This window comes from Idiotropiscis lumnitzeri, chromosome 16 (assembly GCF_059441095.1).
Source record: "Idiotropiscis lumnitzeri isolate Australia: NSW breed Sydney's pygmy pipehorse chromosome 16, RoL_Ilum_1.0, whole genome shotgun sequence".
NCBI classification, from domain to species: Eukaryota; Metazoa; Chordata; class Actinopteri; order Syngnathiformes; family Syngnathidae; genus Idiotropiscis; species Idiotropiscis lumnitzeri.
The window spans coordinates 9414380-9440523 of record NC_142406.1 but is presented as its reverse complement, the minus strand read 5'-3'; the positions used below and the strand labels follow the sequence as shown (position 1 = coordinate 9440523).

The window sequence follows — 26144 nt, the reverse complement described above, 5'->3', positions numbered from 1 at the left end:
AATCTATTAATGACTTGAAATGATATTGTATTGCTAATTATAGCGGGAATGGAAATTATCCTGCCTGAGTGTCTCAGTTTGACGCCATGTTGACATGAATTGATCAATCGCTTGGATTTGGAAAAACTTCCATTTTGATTGCTTGATTACACCTCGCATTGTGCAAATGTGAACTCAAGGTCTTTTATTTTGTTGTTTTCATTCTACCAATCCTGAAATAGTCAACTTACAGCTTTGCACTTTCCAGAACGCTTAGCCGTCGCAGGAGAATTATCTGATTTGCCTGTGAAGTGTCGAGAACTTCCTCTAAATTCCCAATTGCTTGACTCCTTGTATCGGAAACGCAAATCCAAACTGCAGCTTGTTATAAACTTTGTTGAACACTTGCATATACCCGTATATGAACCGAGGTACCTTGTTCCGTCTTATATAGCTATAATCAGTTGCCGGGAGCGCTGCTCAATAAGTCTGACCTTTGCTATACATGTTTCACTGCGAGCGTAATATGAAGAGTGAGGAATGCCCACGGAGGGCTGGAAATTCTTCTTATCTGGCGCTGTTGTCAGCGCTGCTACCTAGCGACTCCGACCAGCGTTTTATAATGTGACATAATCTCCGACTCTGGTTTGCTCGCATAGCGTATGCACACTCGCGCTGCATTGCACGGGGCTGGTCGGACCAGAGGGCTCGTCTCTGAGCTGGCAGCGGAACGGGGGCGTGTGGGTTCTGCGTGCGCTAATTAAATGTGTTTAACCCAAGGTCATCTACTGAGATAAGAGGAGGAATAAAAGCCTCAGAGAGATGTCCAGACTTCTGACAAAATCACGGGAGAGAGACGGAGGGCGGAGGGGAAGATGCAAAGCAAGGAGCAGATTGACAGGGTTGGAGGGGTAGACGAGGGCTTAACCGTGTTGTAAATGTTTTATGGGGCTCCTTTGAACTACTCTGAGTGAAGGAAGGCGAGCGGTGCATGTGCAAATCTCGGTCGAAATCCGGGCCCTTCGCCCGCAGATGAACCAGTTGGCGTTGAGGACGGTTTTGAAGGTGCTTTTTAAGTATTTATGAAAAAACATGAGCAACATGATTCTAATGACAATTGTGTTCATGTTTTCATACTCCTGAACGCAAGCGGATGCAATTTTGCAAGAAAGAAAGTCGTCGTCCAGATAATGAACTCATGAGAAAAGCTGCCTCCTTCATGCGTGTTGTAATCGTTGTTCGGCGGAAGCAGGCACCGTGTCCTGGCTTGTGGTTCTAAAGTGTGATGCTGTTGTTATGAGTTGCACGAGCCGGAGCAGTTATCGCGCTGCTAATTTGAATCTCAGCTTGTGGTAAATCCATTACTGTGCCAACAAATGGCTTTGCAAGCTCTTTAAATTGTTTTCTTTTTCGGGGGTGGTGCGTATACGGCACGTTGAGATGGTTTAGGAGTGTGAGCTTTTGTCAAGTTATGAACAAAATGTGTAGCGTGTTTTTTATCTAAGACAAAGGTGTAGCGGGAGTGCTGACGAAGATGAGGACTGAGGGACCGTTTTTACGAAAGATTTGCGCGTAAAGAAACAGACGGAAACTTGATTGCTAAATGTACATGTTGCTTGGCCTCTTCCACCAACACTTCCAATTCCATCACTTCAAGCTTTTTTGGGATCTCTGAAAAAGCAAGCGCCTGTGTGTATGCGAGTGTACGCTTTGAGCCCATTTGCCAGACGGAGATCCATTTGTCGCGCTTGGTTGCTGCAGCAGCAGAAGTGGCAAGATTGTTATGGCTTTGGAGAAAGGGTGACGCTCGCCCGGCGTTCCAGTGGAGGGACACGCTTAGATTGGAGATTCCGAGATTCCAAATAGGAGCGATGCATCTGTGCGTGTGTACCTTTTTGCGTTGCCTCTGTTGTCAGCGACTGAACTGATGGTTTTGTCGCAACAATCTCGCCGCGTGGCGAGTCGGTGACAAAGCGGCTCGTGCTTCGTCGCACAAAATGGCGCATCATGCGAAAAAGCGTTTGTCTTCATCCATTGACGCATGGCATTATGTATGTCGACATTTGGAGGAGGCTGCTCTTTCTCCTGCTGCATTCCGCTTAATGACATGTGCAAACTCAGAGAGGAGGAATGGTGGAAATAGGATTGATTTTTTTATGCTTCCATATTTTTTTTTTTGTTTTTTAATGAAATTCACCTCGCTTCTTCACCTGTGAGAAGTTTCTCACCTCCTCCATGCTGTAGTTTACCTTCAATGTCCTCATTTAGTTTCTTAAAATGACAAGCCAACATAAAAGGCCTCTACAGAGGAAACCCCCAAATGCCGTAGCGAAAGAGAGACGGAATTTTCTGGGAGGAACATGAAAGCAAACCACGTATGATGAGATTTTTCGAGTTGAGGACGAGATTTGCCTGATCATGTTCAGTCTTGCTTTTGGTAAGAATAGCACTTTTGTTTCAAGTGCTTCGGCTTCTCTGAAGCTCTAAGCCTTTGAAAGAATTAAAAAAAAAAATTAAAAAAAAAATCAAGTGTGCAGTGTAATAATCAAAGTTATTAAATGTGTCTTTGACAAATAATTGTGCTGCTCTTTTATGCGACTGAGGATTCTAATTATCTCCTATGTTGAGTCTGAAATTGAGATTTTTTTTATGACTGAGAATAATAAAACATTTCAAGAATAAAAATCACATTCATGTTATGCTTTTCTTTCCCCCCCTGCCGATAAATATTAAATGTGACATGCAAATGCTGTTTAAAAGGCATGCATGGATACTTGATGCGAAAGTCGTAGTAGCATAAATAGGTCACGAATCTTAACTGCTCTGGCCAATATATAAAATTCACATTCCAAATACTATTCATCATCCACCTGAAGGAACAAGTTGCTATTTTGCAGGCCCTTTTTTTTTTGCAACCTTTCTAAACCACTTGAGGACGAAAAATATATTTAACTTTTACGAATCCATCCCTTCCCAAAAGTCAGCCCTCATTTCTTGTCTTTAAGCCCAGCAACAAATGAAACGGCTGCTTTTTTAATCTCACAGACGTGTAATGATTTTAGGCTCGGCTGCCTCCTAGACAGCAAGTGGCGGCATTTAATTGAGGCTTCCAAATGAACGAGCGAATATTTCTCACCACGGCTTGAATATGTTGCTTTCTGTTCTCCTGCGTTCTCTCATAATGGAAGATAAAAATGCCACTCTCGCAATTGACATTGTCCTTTTGCTGAAGTGTTTTCGTGTCCCCGGCAGGTGAGGATTGTTTTTCTTCCATAAATGATATTGCAACATAGTTCTTACTTTTAATTCTTGTTTTCCGCCACTAGGTCATCTCTGCCGGAGCTTTGTCAATTGTTATTATTTGCGCAGAAAATGATTTCTCGGAATCATGTTGTATGAAGCCCTGAAACAGGCATCATCTCCGGCAATGGGGTCTTTTATTCAAGTGCTACTCGGAATCTTGGCTAGAGGGCTGATATAGCAGCAAAGTCAAGTTGTTTATGAGCTTAAAAGCGTGATTCATGTTTAAGAGCATTACTTAGCACGTTAAGTGGCTTGGAAAAGAGCCCTCAGTGAATGGGCATTCTCTCTTATGTCTTTTGAATGACCTTGAGGCTAGAAAGTGTTCTTTCTACAGGTTTCTACATGACATAGAAAACTTTATTTTATTTTTTTTTTTTTTATGATTATACCTCTCGTCATTCTTTTTCACCGCAGTTTAACCTTCTTCTCTTTTCTCAGCTTGCAACATGAGCTTTTTGTCTCTTTTGTCATGTCTGTTGCCCTTTTTCTTGACTGTCCCACAATGTTGAAGCCACATTTCCCACAAGCCCCGGGGCCACAGCTGTAGCTGCTCCGCGTCTCTCCCTGACCTCCCGGCGTTGTGCTGTAGAACAGCTGTTCCCTTTACACGCAGACACACACTCACAGACACGCAAAGACACACACGCGCGCACCAGCCAAGCGCCGCGCTCAGAGGGAGGCCCGCAGGGTTCATTACCGCATACGCAAACGCACACGGGCATATGTGGTCTGACACGAACATGAAATTTCACCACTTATCTCTCACGAAACGAGATGCTTGTTATCTTGCGTGTTTTTGTAACTCCCGACACGGACTCGTGCAATGACACGTGGTTGCACCTTGACCCAGACGGCTAACACGGCCCGGACACCACCAGCCACCCAGACTCGAAGCGCTCCCTTTTGTTCTTCTGGGTGGGGCACTGGGTGACCTTTGACCGACGTGTCTTGACCCCATCCAGCGTTGGAGCCTCAGCTCCGTCATTTGAGAACTCGTCGGGCCATCATGGTGTGTCGTATGACCAACGGGCAGCAGTCGCAGCCGCCTGGGCTATTTGCGGCGGTGACATCACAGCGCACAAAGGAATGTTGATGGTCACGCACACACACGACCATAAACGACAAATTCAAAACAAGGATAAGGACTGGAGTTGCGTTCTGTTTGAGGTTAATCTCATCACTTCATCACTACTAACGAGGCTTCCGATTTGATCCATTTACGCCCCATCCATGGTTAAAATGCTTAAATGTGGATGTCATTATGGAATTAAATGGTGCTCTGCCTTTAAAAATGACAATTCATTGATTAAATGCTTGTCATTGGAGATTGACAAAATGTAATCAAATTCAATCCATAGTTAAGACACAAAAACGCGATTAAAATCTTGGCTTGGATTACAAAGCACAGGAAACAATTTTGCGTTACTAAAAAATGAAGCTTGCCAAGATTTGGACAGATTTGTCTCTTATAAACATGTGTCACATGCTTTTGTCAAAATATCACAAAAATCTAGATTTACCGCATACTTTACACACCTTTTTTTTGTCTTGCTGAAATTGCCGATTTTGATGGGGTGGCCGTGTGCTGGAAGTGAGCAAGCCATTCTCAAGAATTATTGCATTCAAGTATACATTTCTTTCATTTCTATGTAAGAGGCATATCACCAAAAAAATTGCTTATTACATAGTAATTACCCAATTAATTGTATGCATGCAATTAAAGTGTCCTTGTTCCCAAAGCATTTCCGGCTTATTTTTGCATTCAGATGCTTGTCGGCATTAGCATGACAGCAACAATTGCAACTCAAAGGAAAGTAAACTGAATATGACATTTAAATCAATATGAAATTATGTTTGTAAACTTTATTTCTATACATACGCATATCCTGCCATCACCGCCCCGCCACACATACACACACTCAAGCGAACATGACAGGTCACAGTTCTGCGCCGACAACAGCTACATGAGAGTGCCCAGCACACAAATAAGCCGAAAAATACAGACGCTCACAAAGAGTCAGAAACCAGCCGGGGAGTCTTGGCTGAATTTCAATGTAGACCCCCAGCTGACATCTATTTATGATTTATGAGAGGGCCCAGGTTAAGTTTTCGCCTTCTCAATGCATCCAGTGTGAGAAGTTTGAAGAGCCCATCAATATTTGACGCGTCTCTTGAATATGTTTGCATAATTGATGCAAAAATCTAAATTGAATCATAATTGCATCATAGACGACATTCTGCTCTCTTTCTTTCTCATTATTTTCCTTGTCCTTTTGTATCCATTCTCCCCGTGATACTTGTCTCTCATACCCCGTCCTTGTCATTTTCTCTCTCTCTCTCTCACACACACACACACACACACACACGCACGTTTTCAAACACCCCCCCCCCCCTTTTCAAACAAATGCTCTCAGACGGGTGCCGACAGACAATCAGTGTGATCTCTGGGTATGAGTGACACATGGTACTGATGAACCCACTGGGTACCCTATTGCTTTGCTTGCCTCTCTGCCTCTGATTGACAGCTGTACCAAGCCGCCCCCCCCCCCCTCCCCCACCTCACCCCTGGCAGCCCAAACTGCCTCCCACTGTATGATACTCCCCGGTGTCACAAAGTTGACAGCACTTGAAATCACTTCCAAAAGTATGTGCACAGTAAAGATTATGAACAGGCTTGTATTTTTTTAAATTTATTTATCACTGAGTATTTTGTTCATTCTCCCGAATTGCCGTTTGTTGGGCTTCCTCCACATTATGTGCTGCAAGTCTGCCACTTTGTGTCAGCCATGCGATTGACAGGTAATCTGCTCCAGTGATCCGGCACTGGTTAAACACATGATGAACAGCGGGATGGGTCGCTTCCTTCGCCGAAAATACTCCTGTCATGCTTACAGACGTTAAATTCCAACAATGCTGCTTTACAAAGAGGAAATGTGGACAAATTACAGGCCTTGAGAGCTCAGACACTGGCCTTCTGTTTCTCTCCCTTGCAGAGGCACCCAGCTGGCTCTAGGACACGATTACATTTTGATTTGAAGAGTCTTCAGAGGGAATACATTAGAATGTGTTAGCAGACAGGAAATTAAAGGTGATTAAGTTGCAGCTCACCTATTGGCACTGACGCCAACCATTGTTTGGCTGCAGATGGGGTTTCTGCAATGGTCATTTGTACCGTGGGCGTGAATGACAATTTGGAGTAGAAACGTGAAACTTGTGTCAGTGTGATGAGCATTAACTTGTGTTTTTTATGGATAAAAAATGAGTTCACATTAGGATACATTTGGTTCGTACAGGTATGTGTGTGTGGGGGTGTGTGTGGTTTGGATGAAAGGGTTCAGGGAGTCCGTCAGCCTCCTCGTTTTCAGTGGCTCTGATGACAAAATGTGTCAGTGTTTTAAAAGAGGGCAGCGCAGAACACGCGCTGACATGTCTAAATCCGAAAACGCCTCACGCTTTTGGACGTGCTGACACACACGCGAATACACAAAAAAAAAAAAAAAAAAACGGTGTCCCGTGGGCCATCTGGATTTGCGGCATAAGAAGGCACAGCTGGTCCCCAGCGAACATCCACTGAGCCCCGGACCCTTTATTTGCGAGATCACACAGCAAGGCGCCAATTACTGATTGAAGTGTGTTTGTGTGCGTACACGTGTTTGGAGTGTGAACTGATTGTTGATGTAGAGGGACAGTACATGCAGCTGCAGGCAAAGACAAATTTACCAAACCTTTCTGGACACGCGTATAGCGCATCGCGTCCTTTGAAACTGACCTTATGCTGCATTCCAGATTGATGGGAAAAGGCTTACAAAGATTTGGAGTCAAAAGTTTAAAAGAAGAATATTAACTGTATTTGTTGGCTGGTCGCGTGTCTTCATTCATTTACTGAATGTAAAAGCCTTTTCGCACTGCGCTTGTTTTTCATGTTTGTGATGCCCATATTTGGAAGTGCTTGCATCGCAGCCTTTTAGGGAGTAACAGCAACACTTCTCCCACCCGTTGGACTATTGCTGTTAGCACTCTGAAATCACTCGGCCAGCCCCTCTCCCATAGGATGCTACCTCTGACGTTACATAGCGGCGCCCTCGTAGCACATACACAAAGTGTTGTATGTCCGCTGATGCCATACTGTATGTTGCTAAGTGCAGTATGAAAAGGCCTGAGGTAGGACTTTACTGTTGTGCTAGCATAGCTTAGTGCAGGGGTGTCAAACTCAATTTTTGTGGACGGGCCACAATGTAGTTTTGGTTTCCCTCAGAGGGAAAACCAGTTTTGAAATCAGAAGCCAGTAAGTAATTGTTTGTTCTACATTTTTTTCCATTTTAAAAAGGGAGGATTGGTAACAACAAAATGGCAACATCTCATGTGAAGAAAATGTGCTAGAAACTGGAAATTGACGCATAAAATTTGCCCTTTGCGGGCCACATAAAATGAGGTCGCGGGCCAGATCGGGCCCCCGGGCCTTGAGTTTGACACATATTTTATGTGACGTCGGATTTCAAAATCGTAAGCAAAATGTTTGACGAGGGACGCCAACTTCATGCGGCGTCGCAATGCACGTTTCCTCGTCGTCCGTCAGAAAAGTCCCACGTTAGACGCTGTGTGACACATCATCATGTTCCACGCAGACACTAAATGTAACTGAAAACTTGCCTCTTCCTGTTGTCAGCGGCATAAATGTGAAGGGACAAATTGAAAAGATTGCAAGGATGAAGGCATCAGAGTGAATTAGTATCATGTCAAGACGACGTCTTATCAGGCTATTTGTACAATATTCCGACTCACATCTGAGGTAGATCAGAATCAGAAGTAGCGACTAGCTGGAGGGGGGGGGAAACTGCTTCCTGACTTCAACTGATTTACTTTGTGTAAGTGGATAAGCCTGCTTGTATACGAGTCCTCTTAAGTGTGGGTGGACATGTTTAGTTTTTTTTGTTTTTTTTTTATTTCATCTTCCAAGGCTGACAGCCTCCACCTGCAGCCATACTTACGCCCCAGCACTCCAATTGCTGCGCCATCTTTGAAAATCTTAACCGATCTCATCCAGCGACTTGGACCGCTCGGGACTTTCCAGGGAAACATGTATGTACCTGTATGATAAATGAAAAATAAATGAGCAAGGCTTCATATCACGGCAGCTGAGAGGGGAATTCTCCGAGACATGTAGGTTAAAGATGGAAAGCGGGAAGAATAACAAAAAATGTTCCATGTTCAGCTGTTGAGCAAAAATGTCCCCTCAAGTCAATGTCAGATCAAGTTCAACTCGTCACGCATGAAAGACTGTTGGAAAAAATAATCCGTTACCTTTAGGGATTCATAGGAATGTGATGCAAATAAGCAACTCTTTGCTACAATATTTCGATATGACATTTGCTCCGGTGGGTTTAACATTTTATCCTTTTAATTGCGATGCCCTTTCGATGACCTTGTGAGTTGCTGATAGCCAATATCTACCCCCGTCTGCTTTGCATCTCTCCACGAGATTTACATGAGGAATAAAGCAAATCAAGGGCTTGAAATCATATCTTTCCCTCACACTGAGCTGTAGCGAACGTGTTTAGAATCCGAACCAAAAGATGTTTCACTATTCTTTTTTTGTCATCTGCAAACCTGAACATCCAAACCCTAAAAAGAAAATGCCTGCAGATTCACCAAAGTATTTGTCTGCACTTGTGGAGAACATCAAACACAAAAGCATGAATTACCCCACCTTTGCTTATTTCCTAAATACTCATTGACATAATCAAATGCGTGCCTGGAGCGCACCTTTCTTCACACACAACAACGGCTAAGTGTCGCGTTCCAAAACAAAAGCTAACATTAAAAACACTTTGATTGACACTCTCAGCGAGATCATTGTGGCGTTTACAGTGATGAGGATGTGCTAAATCTGATCATCAGACATTACGGCAAAACTAAAATTATGCAGCCCAAGAATGGAAGATTTTAAAGCTATTTAGGGATGCAATGAAATTAGAAATACTGTCATTAATAATCAGCCACAAATTGCGGCTGGGTCTTTTTTTTATTTATTTACTATTTTTTTACTTATTACATTTCACTATAGAGTACATATGCATGAACTTTCTTTAAATTTGAAGTCTGACTTTGGCAGCTGTCTTGTAACGTGGGCGTAATCACATTTGGCTTACATGTGGATAGACCTCAGTGTTGTCATGGTCTGAGGACATCAATCCGATTTGGGTGGCCAGCCAGAGGTCTTAGTCATGCTTAATGTAACCAGGATAACTAATGACGGTTAATGATGCCAAATTAAAGGTACCGCGGAGGTCATGAAAAACATGGAATTCTGGTCATGCATCTATTGACGAAATTAGACGCACACTTTCCACGTAGGTGCGACCACCTAACCTTTAAGGTGACCTGGTTGCATTTTGTCCATGCGGTGTGGCGCGTTATACCGCCCGACACGAACCCACTCATCCCTGCTTCCACAATTTAGCGCAACAGTCAGATTTGAAGCACAACTATGTGTATACAAACAATTAGCCACAGTCAGTCACAGTCTTCGGGTATTAATTTAAAAAAAAAAAAAAAGCAGTTTATACAGGTCTATATTTGTTAAAGTCTGCCGACCACATGCACTGATTGCATCAACAAGTCTCTGGTGCATATTTGTGGCCTGCAGGGCAGTGGGTAGGATTCAAGGTAAAACAAAGAGGACGTGTTTACACATTAAATTGTGCAATAATCCATCACAGCACGCCTGAAATAATTAAAACTCACAGCTTATATTTGTTTGGATATGCTTAACATATCCCAATTGAGCAAGTCATTGGTGACCGAGGCACATTTCAAACTTTAAAAAAAAAAAGAAAAGTTCTATAAGATAACAAAAGACAGAACTCCCCGCCACCACCACCGCCGACTTTACCTAAAAACTCTTTCAGCCTGCACATCTGTTCCAGTCCCATGAGAGCACAACAATATACTTCAACTTCGATAATGAGTATGAGGCTCGTTTTTAATTACGGCTGGAAATCTGCTTTCTCGGACCGTTTGGGAGTTATTAACGAGACAGATGTGCACAACTGCGCCGTGATGACATCTATATTTATGAACAACCTTTGCAAGCTTTTGTTTGCAAATACTAAGGAACGCCGTTTGTCTTACAAACATGCGCAGACCAAGAGATTTGTTTAGATTAGAAAACCTCGTGAGTACAAAGTGACCCCAAAAAATAAATAAATAAAACAAATTAGGAAAGGAGCAAGTGGTCTGGGAGGGGGCGTGATCTGCGCGAACATTCTTAATATGCAACAAATTGGATCGTTCCCTCCGCTCAGTGGGCGCCGCGTCAGCTGGTGGCGGTTTTGAAGCTTCGTGTTCAAGCGATGGGAGGTAATTAAGCATCTGTTGGATACCCGCCCGGCACCAGAAACGTCTCGGTTTCTCGTGATTCAGTCCCATGACAAAGTGTTTTTCTGCTTCCCGCCGCTCGTCATCTACCATGATGATGCAAATATAAAAAAATGACAACGGTGTCCAGACTACAGATAAGATCAATATCTTTTTTTTTTTTTTTCAGAACAGATTATAAATCGTCAAGGAGGGCGATAACCAATAATTGGAGCCGATATTCATTTCCAGTAAAAAATTAAATTTCTTTACTTTGTAAGTAAGTAATTAAGTAATTTTTAAAATGTATTTATTTTATTTTTTATTTTTCCTAATCGTCATAGATGGAAAATTCTAATAAAGTTCATGGCGCTTCCATCGTCATCAGCCAGCATGTCTTAAAAAGTTAAATGGAAACTTGAGAAATATCTCCCTATAGTTTGGTGCCAAATTTCCAAATGGCAGAAATGTTAAAATCTTTTATTTATTTATTTTTATTCTAAACAAAAACAATAGATGGAGAGTGTCCCCGGATCTGTAGAATGTCTTATAAAGTGAACTGAAAATTTGAATAAATAGTTTCTCGACGATATCGATGCCAATAATCGGCCCAGCCGATAATCCGCCTATCCATACACGCAAATTTCATATTAAACAATTAACTCCATACTTACCCCTCAATAAAAGGACATCCTTTTCAAACTACCAACAAATTCAATGTTTACCCAAAAACAACTGTTATGTTCTGCTGACACGGTCATTTATCATCACTAAAACATACAGTACCCGAGAAAAATAACTTGAGCAGCTTTCGCTTCCGATGCGCTAATTATTCATTATTAGTCATGTGAGCCTGCTCTTAAAAATCATGTAGAAAATTGTAAACAAGTTGCGCAACATTAAGTCACAGTTATTTTGATAAAGACTCTTCTCATTGTTCTTCAGTAGTTGTTGGGACTGTTAAGCGCGCCTCTTGCAGTTACGGCAAATTAGTGTCCTCCATTTCCTATCAGTTGACGCAATTAGCCAACAATCAATCCCACACAATCGACAGAATGGTCAGCAGTCAATTATTCCCACTGTCTGCTATGATCCCTATCCCAAACTGGACGGGGCACAGATCGGCAAATGAGTCATGCCGAAATGAGGATCGCTTGTGTTGCATACGAGTGAGCGAAATAAAAAGGTCAGCTGACACCTCCAGGGGTGAGCGGTGGGTTTTTTTTCAGCCACCGGCAAACACGGCAAAAGCGCAGTTGTCACACAGCGGCCAAGTAAAACGAGGCAGACGTCTTGTTTTAACTTGAAATGAACAGCGTACGGAAGAGGAATGAGGGGAGGAGCTGTGGGAGGCGGGAAGAAGGTAGAGCCAAGGTGGATTTACGCAGCAGGGCTCATCCTATTTTAGGCCTTCCATCTGGAAATTACATGTTGTAAAGTCCTCCAAAAACCTGGTCTCGACTTGTCAGTCCTCGAAACTGCTCGGTTTTAGAAACAAAAACAAGTGGGGAAAAAAACGTCTTGCGACTGCTTCATTTTAATAGCTAGGGCCAAGATGATGTCTGACTTGACAGGTGAATATCAACATGAAGCTGCGCAGCTTTCGCTTGTTCACGCGCATTGTGTGTCGGCGACTGTGTCCATCGTGTCTCCGTGTGTGCAGTGCGTGAAGGTGTAAATGAGCGTCGGGTTGTTATCACACACCGTCATGTCGCCGCTCTTTATTAGTGCTAAAGGACAGATGAGGTGTCGTCCCGTCGCCCGTCGTCATTGTGTGCGGGGGTCTGTGACTGCCGTGTGCTTGATCATGCCGATTGTTGTGCGAGTCCTGTAACCTTCACGTGGTATCGATTCACGGCTAAAGATTTTCTGCTTCCCCCCCTCACTTAATCGTTCACCTTAGCGACCCTCCTGAGTTTTGATGAAATGGTGTTTGAAAGCAAATCATGGATTCATTATTTTGACTTTACAGCTGGCAAAGCAGGCGCAGTTATCTGCCGATTATCGGTCGGGCCGATCATCGGCGCCGATATTTGGCATTTTGACAAATATCCGCATCGGCGATTTTATTTTTATTTTTTTTATTTGATCGTCGATAATTGAATTTAAGACTGTGTTAGCTTCAGGGAAATGTTAATTTAAATGGAATAATTTAAGGTAACTTTATTAAATGTTTCTCAACCTAGAAACTCATTGCACCTTTACTTTTTGTTTCAAATTAAAACGTTAACATTTAGGTTATTTTGAAATTTGGAAGAACTAAATTTGCTGTGGAAAATATCGGAGTGAAAATAAAAATCGGACATGTAGGCAGTACATCATTTTACATCGAAAGCAGATACTTTTAAAATAAATGGCCTTCTCTCATTGGCTGACCTCCAGAGGGTGTCTTTGCACACTTTGCAAAAGTTTCCATTTCAATTAAATAAATAAATAAAACGTTTAGTTTTTTTTGCCAGCGCGGAATGTGAGATGATTCTGAGCAGAGAAGTGAAAAAAAAAAAAAAAAAAAAAAAAAAAAAGTTGCGAGCCAGATGGCAGGTTGATGGACGCATCCCTGTGCTCGGTGGGCGGGCTGCGCCTGGAGCAGATGACCTATCGAGACATCTGTGATCAGCCCGTGTCAGCTTGACACAGACTGTATTTATTTAAAAAAAACAAACCAAAAAAAAAAAAAACACATATTCATATGCGTGCACACCAAAAATGTTCCGTGCAGTGTGAAGTCAGCTTTCAAATATTTTTTCCCATTTATCCCATGTTTAATCGAAACCTATTTATTTTCACTTTATGCAAATATTTAACCAACCATTTCCACCTGCTCATCATGTTTAGATTCAGTTCCACACTACAAGCCTATTTAGCATTGAAAGTGATTTAACAGTTCCAAAATATTGTTGCATGAAGGGGATCAATATGAACATACGGGCCAATCCGTCATTTCTCTTTATTCTTTTTCCTGCAACACTCCGTCCCACACACACTCTCACACACGCAGCCAGCTGTGTGGTGGAAGCAGGTGTCACTCTCAGCTCATTACCCCCGGCAGGGCCGATCACCCTGTTTGGTGAGCAATAAGACACACCTCAGTGGAGAGAGGAGCGGGCGAGGCTGCGAAGGAGCGTTTTCCCCCACCCCTGCTTTTCGAGATAGAGGGATTGAGCAATGCGCCGGGAGGTGCAGGCGGAGGTGGAAGCGAGCATGTTGTCGGGAGATAGGAGGAGAAGTCAAATGAGTGGAGTGTTGCGAGTGAAATGAATGGCGGTGGAGGATAATGCATTTCACTTAGTTACAATTGGGTCGTCCTTTCGAGAACATATTATGTGCGGTCAAATGGTTTTAGCGAGCTACTCTTCAATGGGTGTCAGAGTAATAAGATGGTTAGCGTGTCTGGCTCGCAGTTGTCCCAGATATGTTGCATGCTTTCCCCAGGCACATGTGGATTCTCTCCAGGTTTACTCCTACGTTCCCAAAAACATCTTTTTGGGGCTAATTTAAGACTCTTAAATTGTCCAAATTGAAGTGAATAAACTGTTTCATACTCTCGATGAGACCAAAAGATGTATATGCATGTAAACAAATCACCAATGAAATATTGAGGGGAAAAATTATTCAGACCTTTTGACCGTTCCAGGGTGAACGGCGCCTCTCTCCTCCAGTCAGTGGATTCTTCTGATCCCCCGCCAAAAAGTGTTAACACGTTTTCCACATTTGACCTGACGTCACCCCCGTGTGTTGCGTTTGTGCAGGTATGACTACAAAGAGATGCTCCACAACTCCACTTTTTGCCTGGTACCCCGAGGCAGAAGGCTGGGCTCCTTTCGCTTTCTGGAGGCCCTGCAGGTAATCACTCTCACACGCACTCGCACAGCACACATTAACACACGGGAGAAAGCATGCTATGAATTCATGCCCACAAGCTTCGTTAATAACAATCTTCCCTTTGCAGTTGTTCCACAACTGAGAACATTTGAAAGCTGCGTAATTGTTGCTTCATTTTGATCGATGGCCTAATGGGGAAAAATGGTTTTCCCCTATTAATTACGCATCGAACACTATTACCGGCTTTTATACGATAAAACTTTTCTTATAGAGCGCATTTCACAAAAGCTGCAGCTGGAGAGAGTTTTCGTGCTCACTTTGCACACTGTCAGTTATTGGGCTACTTTAAAAGTTTTCTGCTTTTGGGTATAGTGGCCCTGAAATGCAAAATACAAAATCTAATAACTAAACACAACAACGTGTTTTTTTTTTAATAGCTTTTTGCTTTTTGTGCTTTTTGGTTTAGTGTTTTTTCATTTGCCATATACAAGAACTTTAAAAGCAACACCTCAATGTTCATATAAGTATAAAATATGTGCATACGTGTAAAATACTGTTCATTTTTTTTTAACAAATTTTTAATGTCATGTATGAAACATCCACTTTCCTAACCCAACAACAAAGGATTTGCAGCAAACAACAAAATAAACAAAAAAAAATTCCCCTCCGGTGCAAACAGCTGTTTTCCTCAACAAAAATTAACACTCAAGGGCGGGACAAACGACTGAATAAGAAACCAACATTAAGTAAAAAAAATAATTTTCTATTTTGCACAAAAATCAACTTGCTGAAAATTTTAATGTTATTGAAGGACTATATTTGGCCTGAATATCATTCAAAATCTGCAACAAATTCTTTTTTGCAATTTAAGACAAGCGCAACTAAGACAGGTTTTCCATCTGATTACAACATTTAAAACCACACTCAAAATTCTTATTATCAATTGAACTGAAATGTGAAGAGAAGCCAAAGTTGGAGTTGGTGCTCCCTCCTGCGAGCTCCAGTTCGGAGGTGAGCAGCAGCATTTTGGACCAACTGGAGACTCTTGAGGGAGGACTGGCTGACTCCAAAATTGAGTAAATGACACAAAGATGTAAGAAAGGCATAAATTGTGTTGCGAAAGGAGACGCTTTACTTTCGCCAGCTGCACTGCTCGTTTGGCTTAACTGCTCCGCTGTCCTCAACCTCATTTGACCATAAGCACCCCGCAGTTCACTTACCTCACTCATCTGCAACAGTCACACGACATCATGTCTATTTTGAATACTTTTGACTCACTGGATCCATCAGCCCACCGCTTCAGATTAGGGAGACGAAGGAAGGAGGACTCACAGGCTGTCGTAGAAGCACAGAGGGATTCTTAACAGAGGCAAATTGTGTGCGTCCGTGTGTGTGTGTGTGTGTACACGCGCTTACGTGTGAAGAAGACGGCCGCTGAGCCCGAGGGCCCGTTGCGGTCAAGCTGACACCTTTCTGACCCGGGAGCGACGGGGCCGTCATTACGTCAGACGCACAAACACACAAGCGTGCACACACACGCCAGCTGTTCCCGTTACTGAGCCTCCATCGCAGTGCCACACGGTTGCCAAAGGTCACTTTCAGCCTCAGCACATTTCTTTTTTTTTTTTTTTAGCGATCACAATAAAACAAAACTATTGTTTGTTGAAAATATTGATCAAACCAAAACTAAGATGCTTTATTTGACACAGTTTATCCGTTTGCCTTTCGCGCCCACTTCCCAAAAATCACATCTCCACTGGTGACAATATTTAGCCACACTAATTTGCATTCTCATATTTACTAAGGGACTCATTAGGCCTCCGTTTGGAAAGGAGTCCTCATATTGAACTTTTTGCTGAGTCTTACAGCTTGGACGCGGCAGAGTATAATCTAAAATTTGCATGCACGGCATGGACAAAAGTAATGGGACACCTTTGCATTATGATAAAGTGATTTATGAGTTGTGTCTCGAGATTATTGCGGCAGCTAGATCAGGCAGCTTTTTTTTTTTAAACCTGTTAATACAAATTATGTTGAGTGTCCTATTGTTTGAACAAAAACACCATTGTGCCCTCATACCACACACCAGCAATATACGGTTCATTTTTTCATATTCTCGCATTGCATTGTCTCCTCACCATCATCGTTCTTGTTTCCAGTAGCAACACAATATCAGTTCACTTTCCGTCCTCGCGCTTTGCTGTCTTCAGCGTGGCGCACACAACATTAATTTACCTCTAAAACACACATATTGACCCAGCAGCAACACCAGGATCTGTAAACTACTGTTTGTTAACCCGCTCCGCATTTGGCATTTATGAGGCGACGATGTGTTGTGGCGGCTTTACAAGCTCCTTCTTGTGTCCCCGTGTGGCAAAAGAATTGTGTCATGAGTGTGTATGTTTTTTTTTTTTGTTTGTTTTGTTTTTTAATGGCCTCATCGTTAAAAATGTTTGTTGTCATTGCAAAATTGAAATTACAAGCGTGCTTCATATGCAAAATGAATGCACTCCCAAGGAGCATGCACACTATACTGTGCACAAATTTTGTTTATAATTGCACCATATCGATTTTATATATTGACCCTCTCAGGCTCTGTAACTGAATAACCAAACTTGATCAACTAACCCCAGTGTGGCCCACAACGACGGCTGATCTAATATTAATGTATATTTGAAGTCCTGGCAGACTGAGCCTCCCAACAGCGTTTGTGTCGGCTGCATATGCTGTCTGACCTCGCCGTTCTGACTCTGACTCTGTCCACGTCTCTGTCAGGCTGCGTGCGTGCCTGTGATGCTTAGTAACGGCTGGGAGCTGCCTTTCTCCGAGATCATCAACTGGAATACGGCAGCAGTCATCGGTGACGAGAGGCTCCTGCTGCAGGTAAATCAGCCGCAAACGGCACCACGGAGACAAACCGCACTCCCACCCCTGAAGTAAACCTCGATATGACTTGCAAAGTGCTGAACACAGGCTCTTTCTTTCCTTAGAATTGATTGCGCTATTGTTGTTTCCTTCAAGGGGTTGTCAACCAAACTCCATTGGAGCAGCGATAGCAAGTTCTAGAAATATCACCCAGTCTCACTTTTTTGTTACACCAAGAGGACAAGTAAATAGAATGAGCAAGTAGACAGAACTGCAGAATAATCTTGAGCGGGGGGGGGGGGGGGGGTAATTATATGCCAATTAAGTCTGAAATTTGAATCAAGTGCAGAATAACATTGTTTGACATTGAGTCTTTCCGCATAAAGGGAGGCTAATCTGAGCTCATTATGCTGTTCAGCATCTCACTAGAATTGTATTTTAAGGCTTTTAAAATCCGTCTGATTCACGTCTTATTCGTTCTATGTAATGTAATAATACGAAGCTCTGACTGTCAAACTAAACATAAAGAGAATTACACACTGCTTATTTAAAATAATCACAAAACATTTGCCTTAGAGTCCACGAGCTTAAGGCTAACACAAAATTGGAAATACCTAAGGCGGACTAAAAAAAAATAGTTTGCCCATGACGGTCTAATAACACTTAAAGTAATAGATAATTTGAACACCAACAGTGCAGCAACACATATAGACTGACGATATCACAATAATTTCGTCATCTTCTGCTAAAATGACAGCATACTGAGTCGTTTACAGTAGTTGTGAAACTCTTCTTTATTTGGCTGCATGACTGTATTAGACAGGCCAAGCACAGAAGGAGCCACGTTGAAAGTGTACTTGTAAATGTTCACGCATTTTTTGGGTGTGTTTTTACTTTTTGATTGATTGTTTTTTTTAGGTAGGGGAGGCTGAAACAAATTTTGAATTGGCACTAGACTCCACTGCCCAATAAATGAACAAAGTATGATATTGACAGTATTTTTGAGGCACACTCTGAAAAAAAAAACGTTTTAAAAAAATCAAATGAAAATGAATTGGGGACTGACTTGCTGTTCTCTGCCTCCGACAGATTCCTACCACGGTGCGTTCCATCCACCAAGATAAGATCCTGTCGCTTAGACAGCAGACACAGTTCCTGTGGGAGGCCTACTTCTCCTCGGTGGAAAAAATCGTGCTGACCACACTGGAGGTGAGGAGTCGACCCATGCACCCGTCGGTACCCTCAGCCTACCTCCTGCTCCTCGTCATCAATCAGCCTCTCACGGGGGCCGCGGCGTCCCGGCACATTCGATCAAATCTGCCTGTCGTTCCGCGTTGTCATTTATCGACGGCGCCCAAAAATTTAAAACACTCTGAAAGCAGCGAGAGAGACTGATCATTTTTCTCCGTGACACTGAAATTCGTTTTCATTACAATATGTCAATAAAGAATATTATTTTGGAGCATGATGAATGGCAAAAAAAAATGTGACTCACAATCGAGGTTGCAGTTGATAAGTGATGAAGTACTCATACATTGATTCCTGTGGTCCTCACCGAGCGTTAGTGGTGCTTGTAGTGGAAGTGGTTGAAGCATAGCAGCAGTGATAGCGAGGGCTGAGAAACGTTCTGTCTCAATGAGCACTTTTTTTTTTTTTTTTTTAAAACTGCATTGCTTGTGTTTTACCATTTGAAGTGCAGTGCTTCAGCACAGTTGAAGTTCTCTTTCCACTGACCTGATATTTTATTCAATAGTAACCCAGTTCGTGGAGTTTGTGACCGGAACGTCTTCATCAAATTTGTTTACCGAGGAAGGGATCAAGGCTGCGCCTAATGAGCATTTCTCTCCGAGGTTACCGATGTGTTAGACTTCCTCTCCTGCTCGTATCAAAATATCACACATTTAATTTCCTCCTCTTACTGCATCGCATGGAAAGGAGATTTTTATTGCCTTTATTCCACACTCGCAATCCGTCATGGCTACAACATGGAGATAGCATTTGATTGCGTCTATCGCTACATCGCGACTCTGTTGTTATCGAACCTGCTTCACGGCGAGTTGTCATTGTCATGCGCGCACGCACACACACAGGTCGAGTCAAAAGCACATCTCCATATGTCAAGGTTTGTCAGCTCAGATACACATGGCGCACAACCCAGGCACAACCTTGCCATGCTGTCAGTCTGCACTAAAGAGCAAGGTGACTCAGCATGCGTGTGCGTGTGTGTGTGTGTGTGTGTGAGTGTGAGAGAGAGAGAGTGGAATGCAGCTCGGCCTTAATCCTGACTGACTGTCCTGCAAAAAGCACGAGGCGAGCGAGGTTAGCAGCGCAAGAATGGGATGGAGAGGGGGTGACATATGTAAATGACGTTACCGTGGCAGCCCCCAGCAGATAACAAGCGACATGGTTAATTCATCCTGTCGACCCTCCAACCATTCACACGGAATCCAAATCGCCTCACGCGCACTTCAGGGGCCGCTGCACGCCAAGCGACGCGGCCAAACAGACTTAAGTTTGAGGCCACTTGTCCATCGGCCACTCGTTTTGCTAAGATTAAAAATTGGAATATCTCTCTTTCTCTCGCTTTGTCGCCCTCTTAGAGAGGGAAAGAAGGAGAGAGAGTGAGAGAGAGAGTGAGTGAGTGAGAGAGAGAGTGTGTGAGAGAGAGAGAGTGAGAGAGAGAGAGTGTGAGTGAGAGGTAGAGAGAGGGATATCATGATTCCCTTAGCTAAAAAGCAAAGCGTGGAGAGCCTCTGTTGCCAAACTCCATCTGCAGTTAGTAAATAGGTTGATCGATCATTACCTTTGAAAATATCCACAACCTCTCCATCCCATGGATCGTCCCATGTTTTTGTGGTTCAATAAATTTATAAAACCGCATATTATACTGTGTTGCCTCAAACCAGCCAATGTGGCCGTGTCGCTCAGTGTGTGGCAGGCTTCAAAAACACTTTCCATCCCGCCCCAAAGTGTGCACATGTGGCCTTTTTCCGGCAGGTTCCCTCCCTATCATGCCGTGTTTCCTTCATGGAAGCAAACCAATTACACATTTTTCCACCAATCTCAAGGTCAATACAGCAGAATGTGAGTTGCTGGTCCGTCTATTAAAGGCCACCTATTAAAGCCCAACTCACTCCCGGAGAAGCAGGATTTATCTGTCATGCTCTAATTGGTTGATTGTGGCTGTTCGGAGGTGAGATTGAGTCGTCCATCACGTCACGTCTTAGTTTCTGCTGACGGGTGAGGAGCGGCAGTCAAGCGAGCCAAATTGCCCGTCGTAAGGTGGAAAGGCTGTGGCTTTTTTAAGGTGGCAGCCAGTGTTTTGAGAGAGAAGTCAATGGCGAGCGCGTTAATCTTACCGGCGAAAGCAAATGAAACCAAGCTCAGGGGGCGTTAAAAAAAAAAAGCTCACCCCTTGCATTTTTTTCCCCGCGCCTTCCTGCCCTCGCTATGAAGAATCTTTATGTTGCTTTGTCAATATTATCACGGCGGGGCCCCTCGAGCTATAATAATAACTTTTTTTTTACATTCCAAATAGCTATCAGCTGCTCACCCATCGCTACAAATCACCGGACTCTCCTCCGAGTTACCAAGCCAGCAGCCATCACCTCCCGATTCAATAGCGGCCATAAAACACGGCCCCTAAACCTGCGCCTGTTTTACTGAAGCAATTTAGCTTGGCTCAAGGGCAAGGTAGCAATATCTCTGTTCTGTGCCTGCCTGTTCAGCAGAGGCCGAGGCCGAGGCCGCCGGCACGGAGAGAGAATAGTGGCCATTCTGCTGTCTGACTCTCTGAGTGACTGCTCCATTTGGGCTCAGAAAGGATTGAGGCAGGCCTGACTGACTTCCTGTTTGGACGCAACGGAGGACTTTATTCCCGGAACTCTTTGGCTGATGCACTGGACGGCGTGTGCGTGCGTGACGTGCCAATGCGGACGCATTTGACATCTCGATGTATTCAAAGCTCCTGGGACGATTAAAGAGAGTGCAATTTTGTGTGTCTGGAGAAAGTTGCTGAGAGTACAAAAAAAAAATAAATAAATACATCTGATTGCTTTGTGTAAAGCCTTTAAAACTTTGAAAAAAACAAGTTTATCATCATCCCTCTGACTTGAACTTCTTATTGTAGTTTTAGTATAAGATGATTTTTATTTTCATGCATGTTGGACTCTAAATCAGGGATAGACACCTCAGACAAAAATGACATTTTTAAATGTGGACAAAATTGATGCATGTCTGTTATTTATTTATTTATTTTTTATTGAACCAATTTCCGGTATCTTAATATATTGCATGCAAAAAGCATATATAAAATATCAAGCCTCCAACAAAAAGGGGTTTGAACCATCAAAAAACAACCACATATTTTGATTTAAAAAAAAATAATAATAAATTCCCCCAGTGCATATCCTTCATGCATAAAAATGACCCTTCAAGGATGGCACAAAACTACCGAACAGCAAACTAATATTAAGTTCAAAAACCTTTTTTTTTTTTTTTCACAAAATTCAACTCACTCAAAATTTTAATATTATTCACTTACTTTGTTTGTCCTGTTTGTCATTCAAAATCTCACAAATGATTAAACCTAATCACATTGTAATATAAGAAGAAAAGTGCTATAGAAAATGGACAGATAGATTTCAAACTAGCATTCCTAACATGTTCGACTTGCACCAAAGTATTCTTCTGCCATTTCCAAATAAAATGTTCAAATGCATTCACTATTCTCTCGCACTATGCTAATATATTCACATTGAACACAGCACTAAAGCCCTTCAACTTGCCAGCACCTTACCTAGTAAATTAAAGATGAACATCTCTTATGTCGTATTGATGTTTTTCGCTCTCTTGTTGTTTCCGTGTGCAGATCATCCAGGATCGTGTTTTGGAGCACAGCTCCAGGAGCACCGTGATGTGGAACAGTCACCCCGGGGGGCTCTTTGCTCTGCCACAGTACTCCAGCTACCTTGGAGACTTCCCCTTCTTCTACGCCACATTCGGTCAGTGAGATGCGCGTGCTGCCCAAAAACAGCTTTTCCATTTAATTCCATTGTTGGCGGACGCAATGTGGCCAGTGAATTAATTATCCTCTGCCGGTTGTCAGCTGAGGATTTGGACCAAGTCCGAGCAGCCGAAATATATGACCTTTCTTCTTGATCTACTGCCCCCGTCGAGCGTAGCGAGTGGCGGAACGGGCCTTTGACGGATGGTTGTATTGGTCCCGCTGACTCACTGGCCTCTCCATCATCGCTTTTGAGTCAGCACTTGCCGCCGCCGCCGCGGTTCAGTAGCGCCGAGTTATCCCCGCGCTGCGTATATGTGACCCGGGGACCTCTCCCGTCCCCTCGCTGCTTCACTCCATCATTCCTCCAAGCACGTACGCGCGCACACATTCATCAATGCGATTCTATTTGACAGCTGGCTTGATCCCGAGAATGTGCATTAGAACAGAAAAAAAAATTGTTTTACTGTTCGAGAGTCGGACGCGAGTGTTGATGGTGTTTCTTGACGACATAGTTCACGGTGATAAATGATTAAGAAAGTTTTGGTGAATTAAACCTCCATATTTGGAACCACAAACCGGTCAAGCCTGAAAGTGTGCAAAACTGACAGGAAAGCAGTACGAGCGCGGGTATTAAAAGGCCTCATCGGGCTGAATCAAAGCGGCTGGCTATGATGCAGTCATCATTCAGCTGGCAAGATGTGCTGATTCTGTAATGTGCTGGATGGGATAAAAGCCAGAAAATGGAGCGCTAAATGCCAAATCCCGCATCCGAGAAATGAGAACAGCCTGCGCTTGTGTCCTCCGGACCAGCGTATTGATGAGCGTTTCCCGCTCCGTCCCCAACAGATGACTCGACTCGCGTATTTGTCAGTCGCTCAACTCGGAATACGCCGCTAATGGCTAACAGTTGGTCCGCCATGTTTTCCGGATTTGCCTAACTTGATTATTTAGCATTCATGTCTGTCGTGTTATGTTTCAGGTATTAAACCGCATCCCAAGTTCACAGCTGTCATCCACGCCGTCTCAAATCTGGTGTCCCAGTCCCAACCCATCCTCAAGCTGCTGGTGGCGGTGGCCAAGTCCCAGTACTGCGCGCAGGTGAGACATATGTTGATGTTTTTGTGCGCGCGTGTGTGTTAACGCTGATGGATTGAACCTGCTGCGCTTTGTAGCAGTGCTGCATTTGTCTCCATGGCAGCCAAGCCCCCTTCAGCACGTCAAGTATTGATTCCTGGGCTCGCTCCTTACCAGCATGGGAAATGAAATGGAATTTGGTCCCCGATGGCTGCATGTGTGCGTGCGCGTGTGTGTCTTTTTTTTTTTTGCTGTCTCAAAGGAATGCAGTATATGCTTGTGTTCACAACCAGGAAATAATAAATAAATAAAATAATAATTTCATTAGATGAAATACAATGAACTTATCGATGTGCCCGTATTTTTTTTTTTGTCCATTTCCTAAATGAAAAGCCGTGAAGCCACCTGAAATAACCGAATCATCATCGCACTTTAGTGTTGTGCTACGCTAGCCAGAGGGGAGACGCGAGACGCACTTGGGTTTGCTTACTGACTGACAGATAATCATCACTTTGTGGGATGAATTGGGAGAAGATTTTTAAAAGGTTAAATTGTGGGTTAGATAGCCGTGATGTTTTTCCATTATCTTTACCGATTTAACCAGCCTGACTTTTTCATCCTTTGATGGGAAAAAGAAGCTTTGCTCTTCAAACCATATGAGACTCAAAAGAAATACCTGAGGGTTGCATTGTTGTTGTTTTTTTGTGTGTCGAAATAAATATATATTTTTTAAAAAAGCCAAAGCTCACATTGCAACGTTGGCCAGTTGTTCTCAGGAATGTTCTCGCCCGATATTTATTTACATGATGATTCTGTCATTTTCTGTTCTGAACTCCACTTTATTTATAGAGCACTTTAAAAACAATCAAAGCTGCATACAAAATGCTGTCCATAAAGTAAAAATCTGACATGTGGAAAACAAAGACTCCATCCTGTCTGAGGCGCCGCTTCGTCTGTACCTCCAGTAGCGTCTGTCCGCTGACCTGAGGTACTTCGGACCATTTAAATAAACTTAAAATGGACTCTAACATATTTATAGCGAGCCTGTCCTGTGAAAGGAGGCCAGAATATTAGCTCCAGTTTGGAGGTGAGCAGCATTTTGGGCTGGCTGGCTCCAAAATAAAGTGCATTACATTTATTACAGCACCTCTTTGTCCATTTAAAAAAAAAAACTATCAACTTTAGATAAGCTGCCCGAGGGGATGCAAGTCAACAGGGTGAGCTGTACTTAGGCCAAACAACAGCTTTGATTTCCTCCAGACAGGACAAAAGTGGCCTTAAAGAGAGAGGGTCTGTTTTGCTTCGCGGGACATCCCGACCGTCATCCGCATAGCAGTGGAAAGGAAATACTTGTTCTTAATCTTTTAAATCGTAAAGCTTGTGCATGCGGGATGGAGAGCCAGGTACACAGCCCACCATGAGTAGATGAGGATATAAATAAATGAATGGAGGAGACGGACTGGGAATAACACTGAGGGTAAGAAGAAATCTAAATTTGATGCGGGAAAAAAAAAAAATCTTTTGAACACGCTCCGGCAGTTTTTGACACGGTGAACCTCCTGCTGTGTATGAGAAGACAGATTTCTTGCAGCCTTGATACCAATTCACCAACAGTTTTTGTTCCCTGCAGTCATTGCCGTGCGCACACACACACGCAGTCTTGCATCCACAATCTCACCATCAGCACCCTGAGAGCGCCTGCGAGCTAGCGAAGATGCCATCTGTCCTCCTAATAGAGCCGAAATAGAACCCTGTAAGATCGTATTTACGAGTTTGCGTGCAAGAAGATATTTTCTATATGCTATCTTTTGAAATCAGCTTTGGGCTCGGCCTCATAAAGAATGCGTGTGTTTTTTTTTTTGTTTCGTTTTTTTTTTATCAACACTGGCACTTTGCAAAAGAGGCAGTCATTTTGATTTTGTAGCACAATTTCAGATTTGGCACCAATCTTCAGCTATCCAGGCCATAACCCTGTCTAATTGTAAAGTAGTGCTTTGGCGTCATCTTGTGGCACCTGCAGGGAGGGCGTCACGGGAATTTTGTTGTCTGGACCTGTCCACGTTCTAGAATTTAAATAGCAAGGACCACCCTGATTTAAGTCCAGTCGGACTTACTGCAAGCCAGCAAGAATTGCACAATCAGTGTTTGGACCGGAAGCTTAGCGAATACCACTTTGTGTCCAAATAAAACACACATTCGAAAGATAAGAGGAGGACGTACCAGTGTGTGTGAGGTCAAGCGGCAATCACATGGCGCATGTTTCCCATCACGCATTAATGAAGTCTGACGGCGGACAGGCTCGGGTTAACGTAACATTTCCTTGACCCCAGAAAGTAATTTCCTTGTGTGCAAAACAGAACATCTTGCGTGTTTAAATGTTACATGGGCGGAGTTTCCATGTCATCATTAAAGTCGAGTCAAACTAAGTGATTGGCTGTGGATTAAATTGTTCAAACCACTCTGATTGGAAATATTTTATCGCTTTAGTTGCCCTTCTGGCTCTTTAACATTCAACCAGGAAATAATAAGGTGACATTTGGGTTCTGGGGGGCAGGAAAATGTCATGCTGGCGCTTTTTTTTTTTTTTTCTTTCAAACATCACTTAAAGCTGTTTTCAAGCACATGCGATGCATTTGTTTCCCCCAGATTATTGTGCTGTGGAACTGTGACAAGCCACTCCCCGCTAAGCATCGCTGGCCCGCCACTTCCGTACCCGTCATCGTCATCGAGGGGGAGA

General features: G+C 43.2%; 1 protein-coding gene across 1 annotated transcript in view; it reads left to right on the top strand.

Annotated features, from left to right (window-relative positions):
* The window catches only part of ext1b (exostosin glycosyltransferase 1b), an 82055-nt gene that overhangs the window by 43771 nt on the left and 12140 nt on the right, over nucleotides 1-26144 (top strand). The window contains exons 2-7 of the mRNA XM_088318657.1: nucleotides 14388-14481; nucleotides 17236-17343; nucleotides 18415-18534; nucleotides 22196-22328; nucleotides 23313-23431; nucleotides 26054-26144. The exon at nucleotides 26054-26144 is cut by the window's right edge and continues 5 nt beyond it. Coding sequence (XP_088174783.1) covers nucleotides 14388-14481; nucleotides 17236-17343; nucleotides 18415-18534; nucleotides 22196-22328; nucleotides 23313-23431; nucleotides 26054-26144 — 665 coding nt within the window. The remainder of the gene's footprint in view (nucleotides 1-14387; nucleotides 14482-17235; nucleotides 17344-18414; nucleotides 18535-22195; nucleotides 22329-23312; nucleotides 23432-26053) is intronic.